Genomic DNA, 26,380 nt, shown 5'->3' on the forward strand with positions numbered 1-26,380 from the left:
CAGCTCGCAAGCCTTTAAAATTCATTTTCGCTTCATTTCGGCTCTTTATTGTGCAAATTTTGCAGTTAATTCTGATTAGGTTCATGTCAGAGAATAGATAGCAACTGTGCTTTAAGGCAAATGCAATTTATCTAAATGAATGATGTAAAGTTTATTTATTGACAGACAGAAAAGGACTGTATAAAGGACTATATATTCGAATATTTCTATAATAATATCTATGAAAATAATTTATTATTGAGAAATAAACCTTAACGTAACGTATTACTCATTTCCAACTATGAAGCTTGTGAGAAGGATGAAATTGAAATCAGTTTAAACCTTGAACCGAACCGTGTCGCCTGTGATGATTTCAAGCATTACAGAGTAAAGCCAAAGCGGATAATAGCAAATATTTTTCAACGCAATCAAATCGAAATCAGAATATTTCTCTTTTGTCTACTTTCCCTCACTAAATGCCCAGCAGCATAAGAAAAATATATTTGATGTGTAATGTCTTTGACATTGATATCGTTGTTTTAGAACCTAGAATTGATATACGGCAGGCTAAAGGCGGGCGAAATAAACGCAACCCGTCACATGTTCTCTATAAAAATGCGCACATCCTTTCTAGATCCTTCAGATGCGATGCAGTATCAGCAGCTGCGACTGCGACTGCGGCTGCATCAAAGCTGAACGAGAAACTTTTCGCGCTGCTGCCAAATTAAACCAAATTTTTGTTGGCTCAAAGCAAGCTCAGTTGAGCTCTTTCTGCTTGCATCTTGTTTTTTGCTTCTATTTGGTCAATTTTTCGAATGGGCGTTGATGGTTTTGTTGTTGTTGTTGTTGGTGGTGGGCGTGGCGCTGTTTCACTCTCACCCAAATGCAATTTGCAGCTCGCTCTGTCAACTCGAGCGCATTATTTGCATTCCTTGTTGCCCGCCTGTCGAACCAAATGCGAAAACTTTTTTCTACAATTTGCTTTTTAGCTGCATAATTTGAATTGTTCAACTGGATAAAGTTGTTGTTGTTCTTATTTGATATGCAAGTGCAATGGCTTTTTAATTTGTGCACAAGCTTGGCAAATGCCGAATGCATAAATCATTTTTGGCTGTATCGCGCGACAAATTAAAAATTAATGCAACATCACAGCCGCAGCCCCCAGCTTACGCTGCCACGCCTCCCAACAACTGACTGACTAGCAAATGCAGCTAGGCCTGCAGATTAACCAGATGTATGTGTACATATATATACATATAGAAAAGTGCGGGCATCATCTCCGGGGCGGCACAGTCAGGCCAAGCGACGGACAGTCGGTCCAACGATGCGGCACATTTTTATCGATTTTCCTCGCAGCTCTGGCAAAATGCAGGCATTGAAATAATTTGCAACCCCAAAACGCGTCCAAAACAGAGTTTTATTTCATTTTACTTCACTTCTTTCCTTATTTTTATTTTCTATATATATATAAAAATATATATATGTGTGTGTGTGTGCGTTTTCTTTTTTTCGTTTAGCTGCGGCTGCTGCGTGGCACGCACTTTTAGAAAGTACCAGAAACAGTGGAAAAACTGAAAAGCGCAGAAGACCACGCGTAGCAGCCGCATAGAAGGATAGTGTGTGCGTGAGTATTTGTATGTGTGTGTGTGTGGCTTGTGGCAAAGAAAGAAGAAAGCAAAAAAAATAAAGGAAAAAATTCGCAATGAGGGTTGAAAATAAATTGCTTTTAATTTGATTTCAACTCAATTAAATCTACGAAATGGAATTTCAAATTAATTCATTTCCCGACTTGCCACATCCTTGATGCGCCGTCCGCCTGGCCCTCGGCTAATGCACTTTCATTAGCAGCAATCAGCTTTTCTAGGCCAAATCTAACAGTTTTCCAACCATAATGCCTGCTCTACACCCATGAGCATCGAGCTAATTAGTTGAGGACCGCATGAGGATCAAAATCCGTATACATATGCGCCAGACTTCAAAGTGCGCAGCTGTCGTTTATTATTTGCACGTTTTAATAGGCTTAAGGATGCAGCTAGTTTTTGTCTTTCATTTAGGCAATTGTTTTCGGTTGGTTTAGACTGAAGCAGTGTTTAGGCTCCTTTTTGGGTCCGTAGGAAAATCCTTCTCCTGACATGCAGATACTTATATCAACGGTGTCTGCAGCTTGACGACTGGCATTGGCATTTTTGCTTGAGCTCGCTCACTTTCATTAGTAGAGAAAGTAATTTCCAAGAAAACTTTACAATCAGTGCGGAAGAAGTGCTCGACATGTTTCTCTGCTTCGAGCTGAAGAAGTGATCGACATGTTTCTCTGCCTTGAGCAGGAGAAGAGTTCGTCATGTTTCTCTGCTTTCCCTGCAGGAGATGAGTTCGACATGTTTCTCTGCTTTTTGAGCTGAAGAAGTGCTCGACATGTATCTCCACCAACTCATCGCTGCAACTGCAACAGAGGTCTTTCTTCCCTTTAACTACGCACACACCTTATAGCCAATAGTTTTGGTTTCTCTCAAATTAATCTATGTTTAGGTGGCGTATACACTGCCAAAAACTGGGCTTTAGTCAGCTGCTGCTGCGGCTGCTTCAGCTGATGCACTTCAACGCAAGCGGCACCCCTCTTGACGCCTGGCATTCAAATTGTGTCACAATGCAGCTATGAAATGTTTGTGTTGTGCCCCTTTTTTGCTCGCAATTTTCATTGGCTTTTGCTGTAGTCGCTACCTCAACAAACAAACAATCAAATTGCCCCGCCCACACCCCACACGCCGCGCACAGCCGCAAGCCCGCTCGGTTGAACTTGACCTTGGTAAATGTTTGAAGTGAGCTTTTTTAGCACATATCAAAATGGTTACATCTCAAGGGGGCTCTCGAAGCTTAAGCAGCAGCCAGGGAAAGAGCGAGAGGGTGAGTCAGGCTGGAAGCGAGAGGGGGGAGTGCGGTTGAGGGCTAGAGATTGAGTAAGGTAGTTAAGCCAAGTGTCGGCATTGTCACCTCGAGCCAGTTTCGCGCCCCCCAAAAATGCGCCTCGCATTGACATTGAAAAATTCGCATCTGAATTGCGTGTAGCAAATTGACGATGACGCATTTGCCAACCCCCAACACCCACCTCCACCCCTCATTGGCAAACAAAGTGTCTGTGTGTTTGTGTGAGTGTGTATCTGCAGCTATATATACGTGTGTATTTATGCAGGCATAGAGGCAGCACAGGGCTGGCTGCAGGGTTGGCTTCAATTACACTGCAAAATGAAACCCACCCCCATGAAGCACAAGTCAACCCCCGAAATAAAAGACGCACAGACAGCCGCAATCTAAATGGGAAACATGCTATATACACAAATATATGTGCATGTATATATATAGATGTGTGTGTGTGTGTGTGTGTGTGTGTGTGTGTGTGTGTGTGTGTGTGTGTGTGTGTGTGTGTGTGTGTGTGTGTGTGTGTGTGTGTGTGTGTGTGTGTGTGTGTGTGTGTGTGTGTGTGTGTGTGTGTGTGTGTGTGTGTGTGTGTGTGTGTGTGTGTATCTATAAGCCAGCAAACAGCAAATCCTGCCGTCAGCCATACTCGCAGTTCCGCATCCTGTGAATCATTCAACACCTAACACCAGAAGGCCAAGGCTGGGCACTCACTCATTTAGTCAACCAGTCAGCCAGTCAGGCAGTCAGCTCTTCAGTCACGCAATCTGCCGCCACAGTCATAAGCTTCAAGGACACAATTCTGGGTAATCAGCAGAACTGCCACATTTTGGGGCAACACCACGAAACTGATAATCAAAATAAACAAAGATTAACATTGCATGTGCGGGGTATAGACTGTGCCTCCGCTTGTGCCTGCCTCCCCGTTCCCCTGTCACCAGCTAAGCTCTCTCTCTCTCTGTCTCTCACTCTCTCTCTCTAGGCGAAAGGTGCGTTTAACCTTGAAATTGTTTTTGTTGCTGTTCTCGAGGGCGCGCGCAGCATCAAGTTATGGCTAGAAAAATCGATGCTGCGGCTGCTTTGCATGGCATTTTCTTGGCCCCCAAATAAAAGGGGTTGCTTGGCCTAATTTCGAGCAGGCATTTGTCTGGAAGTAATTAATAATTTTGGCACATTTATACAGCAGCAGCATCAGGTCAAGGCTGTCAATTAAACGCGCCAAAAGCGAGGGCTGCCTAGGCAGTTCAACGAACTTCGGGTAATCAAAGCTACAGGTAGACAGGTGGGCCGAGGGGGGACTAGCGGCCAACACATAAAGGTTTCGATGAACGGGCAGCAGTCAAAGTCGGCAGCCACTGCGAGGGGAACCACTGAAGGCAGCAGCAACAAGTTGGGTCTTCACTCCAAAGGCGGGCAGCAATACATCAAGCGAAGGGTTGCCGAAAGCCACGCACACACACACACACACATACACATACATATATATATATATCTATATATATATATAAACAACACACAGACACGCACATTGGGCCCTGCCTAAAAGCGCTAGCAACTTTTTATGGGGCGCCCATTTGCTCATTATGATGACGACGTCTGCTGCTGCTGCGGCTGCTGCTGCTGCTGCTACTGCTGCTGTGCTTAGGCCAGGGGGCAGCGGGCTGCAAATGTGTCATAAAAGGCGCAACAGTCTACAGTCTGCATGTGCGGGCTTTTGGCATTTTGATAGGGCTACTCAGCTCCACTTTTTGTGCTCGTTTCTGTTTGCCTTTTCTGAGTGCGCGCGCGACGGCACCTACCCGAAATCCACTTGGCCTAGGTCAGGTTCTTAAATGCTTGCCAGTGTGTGTGTGCCTGTGTGTGTGTGTGTGTGCGTGTGGCCTTTGCGGTTTAAGTTGGCTACCTGTTGCACAGTTTTGTCGCCCTCGGGCTTTTTGAGCCTGTCCAAAACGGCAGCCACAACAACAACAATATCTGGGCCCAAATTACGTCTCATTATTATGTCGCAGCTGCTGTCGAGACTTCTTTGTTGGCCCAGTACAACAAAAAAAAAACAGCAACAACAAAAAATAAAGGCTAATAACGGCAATTAAGCCAACATGCGTTTTCAGTTGTTGGCGCTAATAAAGTCAACTAAAAAAAGTGGCAACTAAAAAATTGATTTCCAAATTGATTCAGTTTCGTCTGCAGCTCATAAACTGTCAGCGCCTTGGCGCAGGATGTGAGCGACAGGAAAACAAAAAGCTGAATGAATACAGAAGCAGGAAGCAGCTGCTGTGTGCGAGTGTGTGTGTGTGTGTGTGAGTGTGTGCTTGCCTATTTTTGTTCCAATTTCAGGCGACTTTTGTAGGTCGTCGGCCTTGCGGCACATGGATGCTTAGCAACGCCTGCGACTAACTCGATTACGTGTGGGTGTGTGTGTGTGTGCGTTGCGTCTAGGAGCTGGCTATTATTGAAGGATTCTTCATTTGATTCTTAACAGCTTTTACTTCCGGTCGCTGTTTTGTGTAGTCTTTACGTTATATAATAAAATATCAAGCATATTATGAACAAAGATGTAGTAAAGTTTATGCTTTAGCAATACTCTGTAGCATCTTGCTGAAACGTTTAAACTTTTACGTATAAGAAAATGAAAATTATAATGCTTGTTATTAGTTGTTGTTATTAAAAAAGAATATATTTGCCGAGACGCATTTGAAATATATCGGAAAGATATATATTAAAAGAAAATTGATTAACACGGTTTTCGAGCCAGCAAAATATATGTTTAAAATAAGGAAAGGTCGTCAAAACCAGCATTAAAAAAGCATATATTATAGTGAGACGACTTGCCAATTGAATTACCAATTGCTATAACACCACAATATCAATTTTTGTAGTCTTCGCTAGTTAGTCAGAGGCTACACCAAGAGCTGAAGTACGATGAAGTTTTCTTCAAGTCCAGGCTAGTGTCTGCATGCTGGTCCATCTCAGCCTAGGGCTGATAGTTAGAATATTTGGGTTAATATACCCAATATATTATAATTCCACTAATGACGATTTAAAGATTAGTACGTTAGTTTGCAATAGTACACATACAGGTCTTGAGCCCAAGGCATATTGTGCATATTTCTTGTATACTTATTTCATTTATTATAAATACTCGACGTAATAAGTGTCAACCTTAGTAATTCATAAAAATAATTATAAAAGAATAATTAAAAGCTAAAATGTCTAAGCGGTATACCGAACAGCGACACGAGGGGTTATTTAATTTGCGTGTTCAGGCAGCTCTGTCCCAATTCACAGCCTGTTTTGGCATGTTAATGGATCCAAGCCATTTTCGAGCATAAATGTATAACTGATAGATAAAAATCAATTGAATCAACAGCTTACAATTATTATTAGAGGTGCACAACAATATAATTCTATAAACAGCTACATTCAAAAAACAGCTGCATTCAAACTTCGCTGATCCAAAGTCGTGTTTCTCAGTTTAAGTATTCAAAAAATGAAAAGCCATGTTGGCCAGCTTTAAAATGTAATTCAATAAATCAAAAGCCATGTTTTCCAGCTCAAAAGAACTTGGGCTTATTATGTTAAACTATTTAAACATTGTTAAGTTTAGTCGGGCAGCTTAAACTAAAGTTTTATCAGACTCGCTTGGCAATAGACGAAATAAAGGACAATTTATGTGCACATATTATTTAAGGACACCTTTAAAATTGCCTTAAATAATGACGCAATAGACAAGAGCCCATAAAATAGATGTGGAAAAAAAGATAGTGCACTTGGGAATTCACTTGAAATGTTCTGTGTGAGGGATCAATTTGAATGGAGCCTGCGCATCGCTCTGTCACTCTTCGATTCGCCTTCTCTTGCCACTTGCTGTGTTTTGGGCACAACTGTACCCTGGGAATGCTGCAGCATATCAGTTTCCAGAAAAAGTCAGCAAATCACCTCTGAAAACTCTTAGCTTGACTAATTTTAGATCAGCAGCCCCCAGCCCCATCTACATGTGTGTGTGTGCGAGTGTGTGAGTGTGTTTAATGCGCACCAAAATCCAAGCCCATGTGACATCGACAAGATGTCGTCTTTGTCGTCATTGCTGCTGTCATTTCGGGGGGCTGTTGCGACTGCGTCTGCGTCTGCGTCTGGAGCCTGGGACTGGCAACGGGAATGGGTCTGGGACTGGGACTGGGACTGGGAGCATGGCACGCTTGCAGCTTGCATTAAAATAATTGCTTCCGAAATGACAACTGCTGTTAAAAGTGGATGTGGATGTAGTAGATGCTGCTGCGGATGCCCAAGACATGCGCAGCCCCTGACGGAGATGTTCATGTTGATGTGCTGGCAACATGTGCTCCCGCTCTGCTGCTCCCGCTCTGCTCCCCCTGCTGCCGGCTGGTCTGTGTGCGCGCCTGCGCGTGCCAACATTGTTAATGTTGCCACAGTCTTCAGCCAGCAGCTACGGCATTTTGTGCCGCTGCCGCTGCATCTGCCGGGCGTTGCTTATTTACCGTTAAGGCGCAGCCGTCTGTCACTCAGGGCACCCGACGCGGCACCGTAGGGACGGGGGCATTCCAGCAGCACTCCTGCGAAGCAGCCACGTCCATTTCCACATAACATTGCCTGCTTTGGTACCCCATCCTCAGGCCAACCCCGACCCCAGGCCTACCCTGTCCTCCGCGCTACTCTGCACTCCTCCACTCCGCCAGTTGGCGCTCGTCTGGGCCCATATGTCGCCTGCGTCTGCGGCGTCTATTTTCGGACGCCACGCCTGCGCGCCTGCGCACACACAGACGATGCTTGCGTGTGTGCGTGTGGGCGGGCACTAAATTTCCATTTGGATTTTCAATTTTCCATTTACCGTTGCGCGTTCAATGCTCAGCACTTTGCTTAATGGTTCCTGTGCGCTGAAGCACTTTAAGACGCGGCCGCGTCTCAGGCTCTGGGAATTATATTTATGACGCTGCGCCGGAAATAGATGCCGAGTTCGGTTTTATATGAAGTCACGGCCATAAGTCTTGGAATAAAATATGTGCAGCATTTGTCATGCTTATTGGCATTAACTGACGCTCATCTTACGAGAAAATCTCGATCTCCCTGCCTTGAAATTAGAAGAACGCGTTTAGCTGAGTGTAATAGCTGTGTCAATGACATTTGCTGTAATTCCTTTCAAATAATAAGTTAAATATGGTTTATTTGTATACCTGATTAGTATTCTCAAAAGTTTTCTTAATATTTTGATTAATCTTGTAAAAAACAAAATTAAAAGAAGCTGCCACAAAAATACAAGCAGTGCAACAGAAATCGCTAGCAAACCGCGCGCGTTAACAGTGCTGCCAAGTCTGCTTAGCAAACAGGCAGCGTTTACTGCTTGCGATACACTGCTTACTTTGAACCTCTTGTGCTAAGCATAGACACTGCTTAAAATAAATTTTATTCTTGCTGTCAACTGCTTTAGGTGAATAACCGATGTAATAACCACCAGCAAGTAGTTCACAAGTAAGCAGTTTGATTTGCCAAGCAGTTGTGCTGTTAACGACGCGGTATTAGATGGGGCTGTAAACAGCGCAGGTTGGTGTCTTGGCTACTCTATGTGCCGCAAAATGTAAAATTGGGAATTTTAAATTTTAATCGCTTAAAAATTAATTTAAAAAATAATAAATATATGCCTAGCAAACTAAAACAAGCTAACCACTGCAAGAAAAATGGCTTTAATTAATGCAAATTAACTGTTAATTCATTTTTCATTTTGACAAGTACATTTAATTTAAGTGAAGAAATATTTTATTGTGCATCTGACTAGCATATTTAATGACATGAAGAAAGCGTTAATAATGAAGAACTGTCAAAAAGATATGCCGCTTAACGAAAACCCTATTCAGCTCAACGCTTGACCAATATTTATTTTAATATTTTGGAAATTATCAAGTTACTTACGAAAATGTTTGCCTTTGCATTTCTTCGACTTTCAGATCGTTTACGGCGCCGACGGCCAACCTGTTCGTGCAGACGCCAAGCGCGGACGCGGCAAGGGCAAGTCAACTGGCGCCAATGCCACCGTCGTCAATGCCACAGCTGTGGCCGCTGGCAATGGAACACCAACAACTGGGGTAAGTGCATCCATCTGTTTTACTCTAACGTCAGCTACTGGTTAACGCCTCCAGCCACTTGAGTTTGATTGCGCCACAGTCGCCGTCGAAGTCGAAGTCGCAGTCGCAATCGCAATCACAATCCACAGGCTGGCACAGTCAAGCAAGCTAATTAAGTCACGCGGCAGCAGCAGACAGTTTGTCTGCGGTTGAACAGACCCAGTCCCAGAGCCAGAGCCAGGCCTAAACGCTGACTCAGTCCGCAGACCCATTTTGAATGCCTGCCGCGGCATGCGCCGCATTTTCCACGTCATCACGCCGGGGCATCCGCATTGTTTGCGCAGGCAGGCAAATGGGCAACAGGCTTCAGTCTGCCTGCTGCTACCCTCTATTCAGCAAAAGTTGAGTGCGCAAAAAGCCAAAGGCAGCACCAGCACCAGCAGCAGCAGCAGCAACAGCAGCATAATCCATCCACCACGCGTTGCACGTAGCAAACTCGCAGAGTCAGTGGCAAGCGTTGGGGTCAACCATTTGCCGTTCTCTTTGGCAGCAACTTCATCAGCAGCCGCAGCGCAAAAAATCGGAAAAGGGCAGACAAAGTTATGCTCCCAAAGGCGGCCACTGAAGTAGCAACATGCCGCACGTACCAAGACCCAAACACAGCGGCACAACCAGCAACAGACCCAGACCCAGACCCAGACACAGGCCCAGACGCAGGCACAGACCCGGTCGAGCTAGCTACTTACGAGCATTGTTTGTTGGCCAGACGGGAGCTGCGGTGGGAGAAGGGACTGTCTGCGACTGGGGAATCAGCCATCGGTCCGATGGGTACACTGCCGGCAGCTAGACAGACGCTGACATTGGGCTTTGACTTTGACCTTAGCCATCCATGGGTTCGACACGCAACTTTCATATGCTGCCGGGTTGCCTGGTTGCCGGGCTGCCGGGCTGCCGGGTTTCCCTCTTTCAAGGTCGTGCCTCGTAAAAAGTTGTCTAATTTAATCGTCATTCACACACTTCCTGACTTTCTCACTGCGTCACAGCCCAAAAACGAGACCCAGCTGCTCTTTTATCCCAAACGCTGTCATTTAATCTCCGATTATGTTGTCATTGCTTTGCTTGGCTAAATCTCTTTATGAAATTGCGTGGGTTTCTCGTGTAATAATAAGAAATAAAAGCATTTTGGTAAAAAGCGAAATTTAAATATAGTCAACTAAACCTTTCGTTTTTGGGGATAAAAATAATTTATTTAAATTTCTATTAATTTACAAATTTATTCTTGTCAGGAATCGTAGACAAACAGTTTTTAAATTCCAGAGTTTGAACCACAGCTTTTCCAATCCAATGGTTCTAATACCAGCTTAGAAAATATAGTTTTTAGCTTAAGCTGTTTTAATTCTGAATTTGTGAAATTGTGACGACCGTCAATCAGTCAATCCATAAATTGTCAAAGTAACTGCAACTCTGATAAAGCTAGTCATATACTTTTCGTTAAGCCTGTGAAATGTGATATTTTTTAAGGAATGTGTTGCACATATAGAGACTGTTGTCCTATAGAGACTGACAAACTCTTTTAGTCCTACATGGACTAGTACGCCCAGCAGCTAATAAGCGTAAAGAAATGTGCCACAAGTCCTAGAACTTTTATCGTTTATCTATGAACTGTGTTTATCTAGCTGCCAATTACATTCCGGGCCCAAATCTGTGCATGTAGAGCACATTTAGTTCGTGGATGTCTTCAAAACAACTTTCCTTTCGCGACTTTATGCTCTCCGTCTCTGTGTGAGTGCGTGTCTTCAACTCGGGAACCTTTGTAAGAAATTGCCGCAGCCGCAGCAGAGGATGGTCGTAAAAAGTAAGACAAACTTGAGAGTCATTCATAAGGCTACAGAGTTTATCCTGCTGCTGTTGTCCTTGTGCGGCATGTTGCATGCCACACCCCATTGTTGCTGCCACTTTAATCTGGCGATTTGTCTTGGCGGCGGCGGCAACAGCTGTGTTTATGTCCACATTCGCAACCAGGGTGTCCCGTCAATGAAGCGTTGATTATGTCGTCATGGCCACACACACACACACTCGCACACACACGCAGCACAGCAACTTGACATTCCTTGGCAAGCCCATAAAAACGCAGACAGACAACGATGCCAGCAGGCAGCAGGCAACAGGCAACATGCCACATCCTTAGCTGCCAGCCAGCCAGCAAGCAGCAAGAGTCGCAGCCAAATCACGTTGCTCCATAAAATGCCAAATGTGCAACAAGTCTCGCTGGTTGCTTGCCGCTTGACTCTGTGGCAGCAGCTCTCACTGCGTGCCACTAACGTTGCGCCGCTTGACATTGACACTGGCAAACGACGACGGCGACGGCGGCAGCTTCTTTAAGTTTTGCTGCGGTTGCCTTTGAATTGCTGTGGCACTTGGTGTTCGACTTGCTGCTCGACTTGGTCTTCCTCTCCGTCTCGCACTCGGGCATCGTTCTCGTTCTAGTCTATTGCCAGTTGCCCGTTGCCAGTTGCCAGCCCGTTGGCATTTTGTGTGCCGCTGCCTGCTGCTGCTGTTGCTGCTGTTGCTGCTGTCTTTCCGGCAACAGTTGCAAAGTTTGTCCATGTTGCCGTTGTTGTTGCAGCCTTTTGTTGCCTGCGTGGCTGCCTGACTGCCTGGCTGGCTGGGTGAAAGTGAAGTTTCGCTGGTTGTCCCAGTGACCAACAGCAGCTGGCAGTGTTGGCTGCCACCACGTCACCCAAAAATGCAGGTCGCATTGCATTGCCATTGGCAGCTCGTGACCTTTATCGCCTGCCCCCCAAAAACGAGCAAAACAAAAAAAAAAACAACAACAACAAGCACCACAAAACATGAAATAGTCACCGCAACAACACGCGGTCGGGTTTCGGGATTTGGCAAGGACAACGCCAAAAGCGTCGCTCCTCCATTTAGCTCCAACTCTCCGACACCTACACAGCCAATGGCAACGTGCAGCGCGCAACGTGCAACGTGCAACGCGCCACGTCAGCTGCCGCATTCATGTTTGCATGCAGTTGCCAGCATTTTTGGCAAACGCTGCGCTGCGCCCATTGTTCAAGTCCGTGTCGGCCTTTGTTGCCCGTCGACTGACCCTGTCCTGGTCCCGGCTTTCGTCCCGGTGTTGGTCTCGGACCATGGCCATGGCTACTGCCACGGCCACTTGCAACTTGTTGCCGCCGCGTCATGCAATCTGCATATCTGCATGTAGGCTGCTCCTGACGGACATCGTTCGGCGCTATCGTTGCCCTACACTGTCCAGCGGGTGTTTGCTCGAACCTGTTATGTAAATTGAAAGACTTTATCTGAGTAGGAGCATGTTTTCCCTAAGCCAAAGGTCGGTTCTATAAGGCATGGGTAATTACTCTCTACTCTTAAATATATTATTACTTCATTCTGAAGAAAAAATCATAAAAGAGGAAAATAATAATATGAAGTGTGCCGAGTCTATTGTTAGCTATAGAAACAATTAGAATTTCCCTAAATTTCTTTGCATATGGAAAACCTATGCTATAAAAAGCTCTGCTACCTTACCATGTTGCACTGTGTAGGCTGCGGCATTTTGGCTTTTGCATTTTTAAGCCAACACCCACGCCCCAATTCCGACGCCCAAATGAATTGAATTCTTTTTTATATGCGTGCCAAACAGCTCGTGTGGCAACTCGCAACTCGCAACTCGCAACTCGCAACGTGCAACGTGCAACGCAATTAGTCAACACACACTCGCACACAACGAGGCGATGCAATCAGCTGTCACAATGTTTGGACAGGGTCTGCGCCTCGTTCCCCCCAGGGCGTTGGCGCACGGAGTGTGGCTTGTGGCTTTGCCCCACTTGAATGGATGCCGCACGCTGCACTTAACGTCTAATTAGGCGCCGCTCAAAAGCCGCTCAACGGGTTGCCGCCTGCCCGGTTGCCGCCTGGTTAACGCTGGCCACACAATGTCAAGGCATGTCCGCGACTTGGCCACACCTTGGCCATCAGTCAAAACCCAGCAACAACAAAAAATACGAAATGAAAAGCAGATATAAAAAACGCACAGCGCAGAGAGGGGGGGACTTGTCGGCGCCATGGCGGCTACCTCAGTAGCTGGCTGCGAGGCACCACCAACCGTGACAGGGACTGTGATTGCGGCTACCAAACGGCAGCCGCAGCAGCAGACGACAGGCGACTCCTACGTGAGCTCGGGCGATGCCATGGCTATGATACCCAAAGAGCTTACATGCGGCTCGTAAAAAACAGACCCACGGCATGGCAGCAGACCAGACCCGACCAGACCAGACCAGACCAGGCGAGCGGACAAGCTGGCAACTGGCAACTGGCAGCAGCAGCAGCAGGCAGACAATTTGTCGTCCAACTGTTTGTCCGTCCCCGGCAGCAACAGCAGCAACAACAGCACTTGGCACCACTTTTGATGTCCCAAACTGAAACGTAATCGAGACGAGGCCAGGCAGAGACCGGGGTAAAGCCAAAGGCAGACTTTTGGCACACACGCAGCACGTGAGGAGCGCCCAGTTGCCAGTTGCCAGTCGCCGGTTGCCGGCTGCCAGTTGGCAGCTTGTTGCGGTTTATTTTTATGTACGAGCAGCCGAGGGACGTAGGGACTGGAATATGTGTGCGATCCATGGCACTTAAGCCGAACAATGAAAGCGCTGCTAAGGCCACGCAACCGGCAACCAGCAAGAGGGAGCCGGCAACTGGCAAGAGGGAGCCGGCAACAGCTGTCGTTTGGGCCACGTCAAAGCCTGGGCCTGGGGCGGCCTCTGGCTGACTGCTGGCAATTGAATTGAAATCTGACCAAGCCAAAAAGCGCGCCTCGTGCGCAGCATGGCATTGAGCCACCATTTGCCACGAAGCCGATTCAGTGTCAAGGCTCTCCGCTCAAGTTCAAGGTCTTTGCCCGCGGCCTGACTGGGCCAAGGTCAGGCAAAAATAAAAAATACAACTTAGCCTCTGCCACATCTAATAATAAAGTCACAGCGAGAAAAAGGTCATTGCGCTTCATTATGTCCGGAACAGAATTAACCCTTGCCCGTCGCCACGCGCACGCACTTGACCCTTTTGACAGCATGTGGCAAAGGTAGAGGAAGGGACGGGGGAACGGGGTGAGGGTTACAGGCTATAATAAAAAGGCAAACGCTGTTGCTGTTGCTCAAATATCCTTGGGCTAAGGGCAAGGCACAGGCTGACTTGGCGCTGACTTTCATTTCCGCCCGAAATTTGTTTCCATTTTTTTTTTCTGCTGCTGCTCAGTATCCTTTTGGGCTGCCAAGTGTCGTCAACCTTTTGTCAGAGCCAGCGTCCTTTTTTGGTTTCTGGGTTTCTATTTTGCGACTTTCGCCTGCTGCGTTATCAACTGTTGCTATTGCTGTTGCTGTTGCTGAGTCAAGGACCTGTGCCCGCAGCGTTGTTTGCATGTCCTTTTCACAAATATTTTGTGTTCCTTTTCTTTTTTTTATTTTGGTTCTGGCTGTCCGCTAAACGACTTTGTGCCCGGGCTCAGCACAGCTGGCAGACAAGTCTGGCAAACGTCTGAGCCTCGTTTTGGGGTTCGAGTGCACTCGGAAAGGTTTTACATTTTGTCAACATTTTTTGGCAGTTTTCTTAGAATTTGACAAAGTTGACTGACCTTCGTTAAGGCTGTGTGCAAAGTTCAATGGGTATTTGCTTCAGCTTTTCCTTCTTCTTCACAAAAATGTTAAATCAATTTCTCTGTGTCTGGCATTTAAATTCAATTTCAGGCAAAAGATTCTCGTGCGCATTTTTTCTTATAATTAATTTTCTTGCAGCAGCTACAAACAATAAAATTTACAATTTACAACTTTATGCACACACACACACACACACACACACACGCACACACAAGCACTTCCGCTTCCTGTGCCTTTAACACACACACACACACACACACACAAGCACACACACAGAGACGGGGAGACAAAATTGCAGCAATAAATTTGAAATTCAATTTAAAATGAACATAAATTGCTTAAACTTTCGAAGCATGTCATTTTTAAAACATTTTTCAACTAACACACACACACATGCACATGAAACACTTCAAACACACACATACACACACACACACACACACACACACATCAAGCGCATTAAGCGCTTTAAGGCACAAAATGCTGCCATAAAAATCGTTTGCTCGTTAATTTCTTGTGTACTTGTTTTTTATTTACTGCTCATTCTCTCTCACTCCTACTCTCGCTCTCTCTCCCTCTCTCTCTCTCACTCGCGCTCTCTCTCTCTCTTTTGCTGAGTCTCTATCTATCTGGCTTGTCTTACGCGTCACAACTCCACACTGCCCCCGTCTGTGGCAGCAACAACCCCCAATGCTGCCCCAACCCCAGGCCCAAACACACATAGCTCAGCTGTTGTTGTCGCCGATGTTCTTGTTGTTATTGTTGTTGTTGTTGCTTACGTTCGCACATAGCAGCAACTTCAGCTTTGACTATATACATTCACACATACATATACACTTGATAAATGTGCACGACTGGCACACACTGACACACACAAACACACACACTTACACGCGCGTACAAGTATGTATATGCCATGTTGTCTATATAGCACATCATACGAGGGCTGCTTAAGAGATATGCTTGTTTACAATTCCACAACATGTAAATATTTTGCTTGCTGTTTGTGAATATGTGAATGAATAAGTTCGTAATGAATTTGAAAACCATTAAATTTTTCAAGCTTACTTTTTAACTTTCAACTGCAAATAAATTAAAAAATCTAAGTTTGCTTGGAATATGTATATTTTTGTATAATTTTATACGTTAATTATGCGAATATATGGCTTCAACGAGCAACGCATAAAATACATAAAAAAAAATTAGTAATACATTTTTTTCCTTAAAATTCATAATAAATTCATGTTTCCACCGATTTCTCACACTCGCGGGGAAATTATTACCAGCCTGAGTTGTGGTTTGATCAGTCAATCAATCAATCCATCAATCAGTCAATCTATCTGAGAATTAGTATATATTAATTTTAGTAGTCTTCTCCATACATATTTTCTTTATATATAACACCAACAACTGGAAGATTGTGTTTGTATGTCCACTTACTAAAGTAATTCGATAATTTATCAACATTTAAATAGCTTCGATTTGAGAATCTTCAGGTTATCCTAGTTAGTTCAATATTTACTTACGAAGCGACCCGGCCTTAGCTGAGTTGCTTGGGCAAAAAGTAAGCAAGAAAAAGCGACGCCGACGACGACGTCGACGATGGCAGCAGTAAAGCTTTTCAATTGCCACCCCAGACCCCGGCATACGAAATACGCGTCTATAATGCCTTATATAAACATGCAACACACACACACATTTATATATATAAATATATTTATGTATATACTCGTGTATATGCTATGTAGGTGTGTTTGTGTGGGCGTTGGGCGGCGGCGCTTTTGGTGGGCGGCTCTGGAGTCGCTTTAATTTTGGCATGCATTAAGTGCGCTCACGGGGGTTGTTTCCGTTTGCGTTCAGCTATTTTTATTACATATATATATATATATATATATTCATTTTGCTACATTTGGCAGCGCTCCGCCCGGCGCCAAGACTTTAACACGCTGACTTTAAGCTGAGCCGCAATTTAACATAGCATACTTTTCTGCTGCTGCCGGCTTTCACGCACTTTGCCAATTTGCAGTTGGTCTCTCTTTGCCTCGCACCCCCGCCCATTCCCCGGAGAGCTGTTCTAAGCCATTGTCCGTGCGCGCAAATACAAGCACAACAAACTTCGACACACACACACACACATATACAAGCACATGCATGCGTATATACATCGTCTGCGATTAGTTCAACCCTTAAAACATGAAGCGGCGCCATTGCATTGGCATTGCTCATACGACGCGTTGTCTGTTGTTCGCTGTACGTTGTCTGTTGTCTGTTGTCTGCCGTCTGTTGTTGTCCTTTGGCAGTCAACTTTTTGCACACACACATGCACAACGTGCATGCTCTGCAACTAATTTTCTTTGTTTTTCAATATTTTCGGCGCTTTCGTCGCCTGCTCTTGTGCACTTTCTCTGTCTCGCAGCCTCTCACTGTGGACGCAAAGATGCTCTGCTCCTTGTTTGTAGCTGCTGCTTAATGCAACGTCACAGCAGCAACGTCTAGTCGCTAACTCCATCGCCGCCAGCGCACCGCCCGCCCCTCACCCATTGCAGTCTGCACTCCAACCACCACCACCCCCCCTACACCCTTCTACATCATGCAAGAGGCAGGCATCAGCCAAAATGCCAAAACGGTCATAGACATGCCTCGAACTTTGTCACATTGCAGACGCACGAGCTGTTGTTGTTGTCTGGAATAGATATATACTCGTGTGCTGTCTCTATCTATCCATCCATCGCTCTCTCTCTTACTCTTGGCTCTGCCCGCTGCGCTGTCCTGTCTGCTGCTGCTGGTGCTGCTGCCTAATGCACATTTGATGGCACTCGCTAATTGCTTGATTGGCAATACGAGTTCCCACGCACGCAACTGTGCTGCTTGTGCCGGGGCAGGGGCAGGGGCAGGGGAGAGGGGGCGAGTTGGGGGGCTGGCACTTCAAATGAACATTTGGCGATTTGAGGCGTCGCGATAAGCACGAAAAGGAATTAAACATAAATTATAATTAATAAAGCGAGCGCAGCAACTCCCTCAACACACACACACACACACACACACACGCACACACAGCTAGATGCCGCTCACGACAAAAGGGCGTGACAACAAAAAAGCGAAAACTGCAAAGAAAAACGAGCGCAAACAAAGCAAAAGGCAAAAACTAAAACCAACAACAAATGTATGCACAATATTTGCGCTGCATTAAATTTCATGTTGCCTCTTCCCGCTCCTCCTGCGCGCAGCTCTGCCAGCGCAAAGGCTTATGGCACAGCAACAACAGCAACAACAACAGCAGCGAACAAAAAATGAAAGAAGAAGCAGCAGCAGCAGAGAGCCCATAAATTACGGCAAGCAAAACAAAAACAGCGACAACAACAACAACAACAACAGCAACAGCAGCAGCAGCAAACGAAACGAACAGGGAACGAAACGAAACGAAACAAAAAACGACAACATGGAAAAATGAAAATGATAAATTGCAAGCTGCACATAATTATGCAATTAAAGTTCGACGTTGTATGTTGTGCTTTGTTCTTGTTGTTGTTGTTGCTGTTGCTGTTTGCTGTTGTTATTATTATTGCTGTTATTATTATTGCCTGGGTTGGGCCCACAAAACTAACTTTGCCTGCAAATAACAGCTGCAGCAAGACCAAGAACAACAACAGCGCAAAACAAACTGAATAAGAAGCAGAAAAAAATGCAACAGTCGCTTGTCTGTTTGTTAATGTTGTTGTTGCTCGCCTGATTGTTTTATGCCAGCCAATGTAAACAGTTAAAACCAACAACAACAACAACAACAAGCAATCAAGAAACAAACACAAAGCAAAACTTGCCAAGAAAACTATTTGCCCGTTCCAATGAGATCCGAGACGAAGAAGAAGACAGCCTTATTAGCGCTGAAGACGAAGCGTGTGAAAGACCCAGCTTGAAATGTAGAAAAAGTGAGAAAATTACTGCCAGCTTGTTATCGTTATCGTAATCAAATCGAAAAAGCTATTAAGCTGCAGACAAAACAAATAATACCTATTTCAAATTACTGATAATAATCCAAGCAGTTTGTACAGTTCTGACTAGATAACTAATAGTCATTTGTATACCCTGTATCCATGCAAATAGATCAAATGCTATGTGCGTATGCATGTAACAGACAGTTGTGACGCTTTCTCTTAAAGTATATACATAAATCTTGATCAAGTCGAGTCGAGTCGATCTAGCCATAGCTGACTGTTTCTCTATGTTTGCTCATCTGATACTATCTCAGCTGAAGACTATCTCCGAATAAAGATATAACTAAAGCAAAAAGTTGTTATTTAAAATTATCGATATCAAAACCGATATAAGTCAACATCGATATCCTGTTTACTTTAAACTATCGATAACTGCCTGAAATAGATAACTCGACATCGATATATATTGATAACAGCTGCCTGCTTTGAAAGAATATCTTGTAGATTATAGGATCTGTAGATTTGGATAATTGAGTACATATGTTATCGAAAAGTATTCAAATATAATTTATCATTTTCTTAATATTTTCGTGCACATTTCCTAAATGGAAACCATCTGAAACACTTTTAGAGACGTGAACAATTTAATTGGGATTTATATCAAATGCAGTGTTGCGTTCTTTTAGAGCATGTATTATTAATTTTGAAGGGTGTGCTAATTGCACATTTTTATATATTTAGATACATTGTATGCCCTGCGAGCGCTGACTTTGCGTGCTGGTTAAACGGGCCACGCCCATTGCTTGTTGCAAGCTGCCAGCCCTGCAATTTGCCACAATTTGCCACAATTTGCTGGCCAATTTGAAGTCGCTTTCCGCGGGCTTTTGGCCAGCTGTCGCATAATTGGCTGGCGCCCTCGCAACAACCGCTACTCAATTATGGAAAATAATTTTTTAATTTGTTTGTTTTAAATTTAGCATGCAACAAAAGGGGATTTTCATTTAATGAATTTATATTTGGTTACATACATTCCTCTCTTCTTCTTTTTTTATTTTTTTTTTGTTGCTTCGTCTTTGGCGCTGCGCTGCGTCTGTTGTTTTATTATATAAATTATTAATTTTAATTTTCTGCATGCATACTCCAGTGCACAGCCAGAACGAGCTATGGATACACCCACACACGCACACACGCGCACACACACACACACACACACACATGTCTATAGCAACGCAATTTACGGGCACGCCCTGCTGCAACAGTTCGCCCTGGCACGCCCCAATTCTCGTCCTCGTGCACGTTCCCAGCAACATCATCATCCACAACGTCACCAACATCATCATCACCATCATCATCATTATCGTGCTGATCATGATCATCGGCATTGCTGTTCTTTTGTGTCTGGCAATTAATTTTAAATTGGGCGTGCATACGAAAAATATTCGTAGTTTTCTTCCTTCCTTTACATTTACGCGACGGTAATGTGCACTTTGTGCATGTATTGGTGGCCGCCTCGCCCACGTGCATGTATGTGTGTGTGTCTGCGTGTGTGCGCTCATGTGTGTGTGTTGATTTTGTCGTGCACTTTCGAGTCAAAAGCAAACCAAATGGAAAAGCAAAAACCCAAAAACCTGTATTAAATGAATTTTGAGCGTTTTTAATTTTTAATGCGCTCGTTTTATGCAGCTGTTCCTGCTATTGTTGTTGTTGCCGTTGTTGTTGTTGTTGTTGTCGTTGTTGTTGCTTTTGTTATTTACTTTCCTGCATTTTGCACACATTTGCATTACACCTTCGACTCCAGGGTATTGAACAAGCCTTATACATAAATGCATTCCTTGCAGAATAACGTAAATTCAGGTACTGAGTCGTTGGCGCTGTGCGAGAATAGGAATTCAAGGATATAGGCAAATAGGGAGTGTAATGAAAGTCGAATGCAAAGTGCAGCATATATAGAAGTTTACGTGTTTTACCCAGTGAAGCATGACAAAAATCGATCTACTTTCATCTTTTATTTAGTCACATATAATATGTAAAAGAGCACGCTTTTTTCAACTCTCAACTATTTGCAACATAAAACCCTTTTGCATGTAAGCAAAAGCCATCAACAACTATGCTAATTATGTGTTTAAGTATTTAATTTTCTTCCTAATCGCATTGCCTAAGTTCTAGACTGTCCTCTGCCAAGTAATCCCCCAACCCAACTCGAGCTCTCAATCAACTTGTTATGGCAAATGGCAGCTTAGGCAGTTCGGTTATTACGTGAAATGCCTCGAAACAACTTTCAATAGTTGCCAGGCTCGATATAATTGGATCCATTATGCATGCAGCACACCTATACAAACTGACATTTAGTTTTACACATATTCATACCTATATACGTTTGCCCAGAGACCGCATTGATAACGCCCTGCCGACCCTCGAGGCCCTTCTTGCCGCCGCACAATAAACAAACTCGTCGCCTGGCAACTAAGCAGCTACCCAAACCAATCCGATTCACAAACCCCACTAGCTTCCGCGCCCATTAGTATGACAACCCCCCCGCCCAACAAGGAAACGAGCAACCCTTTTGCGGGCAGCAAAAAAATACTTTGAAAACCGCCCTTCAACAACTCACGCTAAACACATTTCATTTGCTTAAAATTCCACTTCGCCTAAAAATTTGAATATTTTGCATATTTTGTGTGTGCTTGTGTGTGTGTGCGTGTGTGTGTGCGCGCGCTTAAAATGCCTGCAACATTTTTTAGATTTCAACATTGTTTTTTTTTTTTTATTATTTTGAGTTGCTAAAAAACATTAAAGAAAATTGTTTGCGAAAAGCAAAGCGAAAATAAAAAACAGAAACTGGAAACTCTTTGCGCCAGAAATTCCAGCAGCTAATAATAAAAAATAATAATAATAAAAAATGCAGATATTTTGTTTTTAAACGAGCGACCATAAAAATTGTTGCTTATGCTTTTCGGGGGCCGGCTCCGAAGCTGGTTTATAAATAATTCATACGAACGCGCGCGCGTACCAGAAATGAAAAAAAACCAATGAAAAAAACAGGGTATACGAGAAAACAAAAAAGAAAATGAAAACAAGACGAAGACGAAGAGAAGAAACTGTCGAGGAAGCATATTGATTTTCTTACGCGCCTTGCGCTGAGGTGAACAGGCCACGCAACCAACCGAGCCTCCGTCCCCCTCTGGCCCAAGTCACCCCCCTCCCCCCACGCACCACACACTCCGTTATCAACGTACCCAACAGTGCTGCCAATTTCGATTGCTTTAAAGGCAAACGAAGCAAACAAAAATGTAAAAATAAAGGCAATTTTTATAGCAATTTGCATGAATAAACTATAAAATAAACATATAAATATAAATAATGTGTTGCCACAGATACGAAGCAGCAACAAAAACAGCAACAACAACAACAACAACAATGAGCAGGCAAATAACAACAATCGAAAAAGCTTGCAGCAAAGCAAACAAAAGCAAAGCAATAAGAAGAGGAAGATACAGGCCAAATAATCGAAGCAGCCATGAGTAAAACCAACAACAACAACAACAACAACACGGGCAGCAACAAAATGGCAGTCGTGAAAGGAGAAAGAAAACAAAAATAAATAATGGAAAATTGTTTCTCTTACTCAAATTCATTCTCCTTCTCTCTCTCCGACTCCGCCTCCTTCTCTCCCTCGCCCCGCGCCGCGCCTCGCTCTTGCTTAAGTAAAATAACAAGAAATTGCTAGAAATACAAAGCGAAAATAAAATAAATTGCATCATAAAACGTAGCCGTGTGTGTGAGCGAGACGCAGCAACTGGCAGCAGCAGCAGCAACAGCAGAAGAAGAAGCGGAACAAAAAGCAATAGAATAAACAGTTAAATTAGAATTCTATGCAAATTAGGCAAATTTAAAGCAGCAACTGCAACAGTAGCTGACTAGGCGAAAGTTGCCAGCTAGTTTTCTTGCCTCGCCAGTGTTGCCACCGCGTTCAATATGTGACAGCCAACACACACCAAATACCACAGACCGCTAATTAACTGGCATTTAATTAACAAATTAACAAAAATTGGCCGCACTTTGCGTTGCATTTCTTGCGACATTTCGAATGCTTTTCGCGTATTTGCGTGCAACTTTCAGGTGTTGCAGAGAATGTTGCAAATTTATGCGCTAATTAAGTCAAATATTTTCTGGCATTTCGGTCTCCCTTTTTTATCGTTTTGGATTTTATAATGAACTGACTGACAAATGTTGACGACGACAGCGGCAAAGTCAACAATATTACGCAAACTAACTGCTGTGGCGCCCAACGCGGCCATGCGGCATGCGGCATGCAGCATGCGGCACATGTGTACTTTAGTTGGCCAAACATCAAATTAGTCGCTGGCATCAGCCAAACAGGGCAACCTGGCCTGACCCCAGCCCAGTCCCAGCTCCCTTTTCACATGCTGCTGCATTCGGCTGCCAGCGCTGAGCAAATATTTATGCCAGCCAACTGTTGACTGTTATGGCTAATACAAAATTCTATTGTGTTTTCCGTTGACTTGTTATAAAACTTTGCTTATTAGCTTGCCTCTTGTATAACATATAAAACAATAGCAGCTTTAAATATGTATATGAAAGAGAGGGAACTTTAGATAGCTTGCGCTAGAACAAGTTCCGAATTATAAGAGCAAAGTATGGCTGTGCGTGCACTTTTGGGTGCCAGTGCATATATATATGCCTGTGTTCCTCCAAGATTACGCTATATTATAAACATTGCCTAGCTTATAGATCAGTTTTCAAACTTTTTGGCAAAACCAACTCTAAACTAATATCACATACACAACATTCAAAGGGATACAAAATGTGTGATGCAAGATGCAATGTATAATATATATATTTATATTTGTGTGTGGTTGCTCTATGGGCGCAGTGGGCGTGGCCCCCTAGATCTCGCTGGCAGCAACATTAAAACTTTGATAATTACATAACTTTTCTATATTTAAGTGTATCAAAATGTGTGTGTGTGTGTGTGTGCTCATGTATACATGAAATCTCACAAATGTTTGCTACACATTTTTGCCATAGTGCGAAGGGCGGCGGGTAGCGGGTGGGTGGATGGGGCATGCCTGCAGGCACAGCCATAATAAATAAACGTAAATTTTGCATGTGGCGAGTTAATGCAAACAGGCACACAGGGACGGAATGTGGGCGGAGCGAGGGCGGAGCGGGGGCGGGTGCGTCGGCCGTGTGGCAGCAAAATGTAAAATTAATGCATAAAGTTTACAGCAGCAGCAACAAAATCAACAAGAACAACAAAAAAAATGAAAAAATAAAAATGAAAATGAAAAGTCAAAATGCAGCAGAGAGAAATGAAAATACGAGTAAATAATGTTCGTTGATAAAAACTGGCCATAGTTTTGGGCTGTTCTTGTTGCTGCTGTTGCTGTTGTGTTTGTTGGACTTTGGGCGAAACAAATTTGTGTAATTATTACTTGGTCCTGCGAAAGCAACAGCGGAAGTGCTGCAAATATGATGAGAATAGCAACACGAACCGGAAACGGATGTTGTCAAATGAGATTATGCAAATGTCAAACTAACAACCGTTGCAAGTCAGCCAAAGATTTTCTTTAACTATTTAAATGCTTCATACTTTTGCACGCAACATTGCATAAGTAACAAGTATTTTTAATACTAAATAACTATTTCGTGCAGATGTGATTCGTGTTGCATAAAGCTTTAGCTACTTGCAGCATCTGTTTGCACGGTTTTCGCTTTTAATTTCAAAGTTCAGTGAGCTGTGCAACATTATGTGGATGCTGCGGCTGGGCGGGCTGTTAAGCAGCAAAGGCCAACTCTTTGCGATCGGGCTGCTCAGGACAACAACAACAGCAACAACAACAACAACAACAACCATAATAAAGTACACAAGCTGCTTTTAATGTGCCATTAAAATGGAACATTATGTGTGTGTGAGTGTCTGTGTGTGTGTGTGTTTGTAGGTGCTGCTGTTTGGTCAGCGTCTGGCTTGTAAGCAAACTAAAGCCATAAAAGCACTGCCAACAACAACAACAACAACAACAAAATATATTGCAAAACAAAATGGCCACTTTCGCAGCAGCAGAAGCAACAACAACAACAACAACAATCGACTGCTCGACCCGCCATTTTATATTATTATTTTTGCCAGCTTCCTCTCTCACACACACACACACATATATAGAGAGAGCGCGAATGTTGGCAACATTTTTAATATTGCTGCCCATTTTCATTTGTTGTTTTCCATTTACCCCAGCCCCTCTCTCTGCCGCCCTTCCTTTTTTCATTTTTGTTATTTCATGAGTTTCAATATGTGCGCCGCATAATTCAATGATTTTGCCATTATGAGACACAGCGCAGTGCGTTCAACTCGAAGAACTCTTTTGCCAAATGAAGTTGCCGCATCCGTGCTGATAAATTGGCCTCTGCAGCTGCGGCTGCGGCTGCAGTTCAAATGTCGCACGCGAAAATACCAAAGATATAAACAGACTTGATGATAATTGCAGAGGCATGGCAGCTAGCTCCCGCCCCACAGGCTCGCGCACCATCGCGTCGGGCGGCACGTTGTGCCACACCCACGCCCACACATACTATACACACACAGGCCCACACCCAGCAGAAACTCGCACGCACACATACACACAGTGCTTCCTTTCGCAACGTCACTTCCTGTGCCTTTCGCAGGGTATCCCAACTATTTCATCTAGCTTGCCATAAAAATGCATTCTCAAAGCAGCCGAAAAGGAATATACTTTCTTATACTTTCTTATATAAAACTTGTGTTTAATACCATTTTCAGGGTGAAGGGTATAAATAAATATTTATGCAATAAATATTATATAAGTTAATATAAAAAGATAACAATTTACAAAACTTTTGCTGAATATAAATGTGGTGACATCTTCTATAAAAGTTCATGGCCTGAAAGCAATTATGTTACCCAAAGCCGACTTCCACCTATGTTCCGCTCTTTTTAGTGGAATATTTAATGTATATGATGTATAAATATATATCTATATGTGCATTAAATATATATACATATATATATATATATATATATATATATATTAATCACAGTAATAAATCCAACCAGGCTTAAGCATTATTGATTTCGTGTGTCCCAGCTCCGATCAACTAGGACGAAGCCCTACAGAGCATACGTTCTTCGTCTTTTGTAGTTGTTTCTATCCAGTTTTTCATGCTTTTCATGTTTCTTTTTTTTTTTGTCTGTCTTTCGTTTTGGTGCGCCTTGCAATTTTCATATCATTTAATTAAAATCGCAAATTTCGTACACGTTTTCATTTTCGTTTTCGTTCTGGGCGCATTTCTTGCATTTTATTTTTATTAGTTTTATGGCCGGTAAAAAACACTGCAAAAGTGCAAAAGGCAGAAAATTAAAAATACTCCGACGCCGCGTCCCAACTCAAAATGTGTAAAAATTAAGAACGAAGAAAAAACAACCAAAACAACAAAAACAACGAAGGCGAAGCCTAAAAGAAGACACGCAAACGAATTGAATTGAATTGAATCGAAATGGAGTCAAGAGAAATCATATCCGAATGTGGAGAGGGAGGGAGAGAGGGGGGGGGGGGGGAGGCGGAGGGGCGTGACGCCATTAAATTGCGGTTGAGCGGCCCCCGCTGTGCTTGGCAACCCTTCTCCTCAGCCCCTCCCCTTCCTCGCTTCCTTTTATAGGTTTGCTGTGATTTATTTCTGGGCTTAGTTCTTGCTTTTAATTTAAATGTCGAATGTCGAATGTCGAATGTGTTCCCGAATCGCATAAAGGAGGCAAATAAATATGCATGAAACTTTC

At 43.8% G+C, this 26,380-nt stretch overlaps 1 protein-coding gene across 1 annotated transcript in view; it reads left to right on the forward strand.

The window, feature by feature from the left end:
• The window catches only part of LOC115771557 (DNA N6-methyl adenine demethylase), a 104,228-nt gene that overhangs the window by 15,259 nt on the left and 62,589 nt on the right, over window positions 1-26,380 (forward strand). Inside the window, 1 exon segment of the mRNA XM_030717302.1 lies at window positions 8,850-8,987. Coding sequence (XP_030573162.1) covers window positions 8,850-8,987 — 138 coding nt within the window.

This window comes from Drosophila novamexicana, unplaced genomic scaffold, assembly GCF_003285875.2.
Source record: "Drosophila novamexicana strain 15010-1031.04,08,12 unplaced genomic scaffold, DnovRS2.1 tig00000072-arrow-arrow-pilon, whole genome shotgun sequence".
Taxonomy (NCBI): Eukaryota; Metazoa; Arthropoda; class Insecta; order Diptera; family Drosophilidae; genus Drosophila; species Drosophila novamexicana.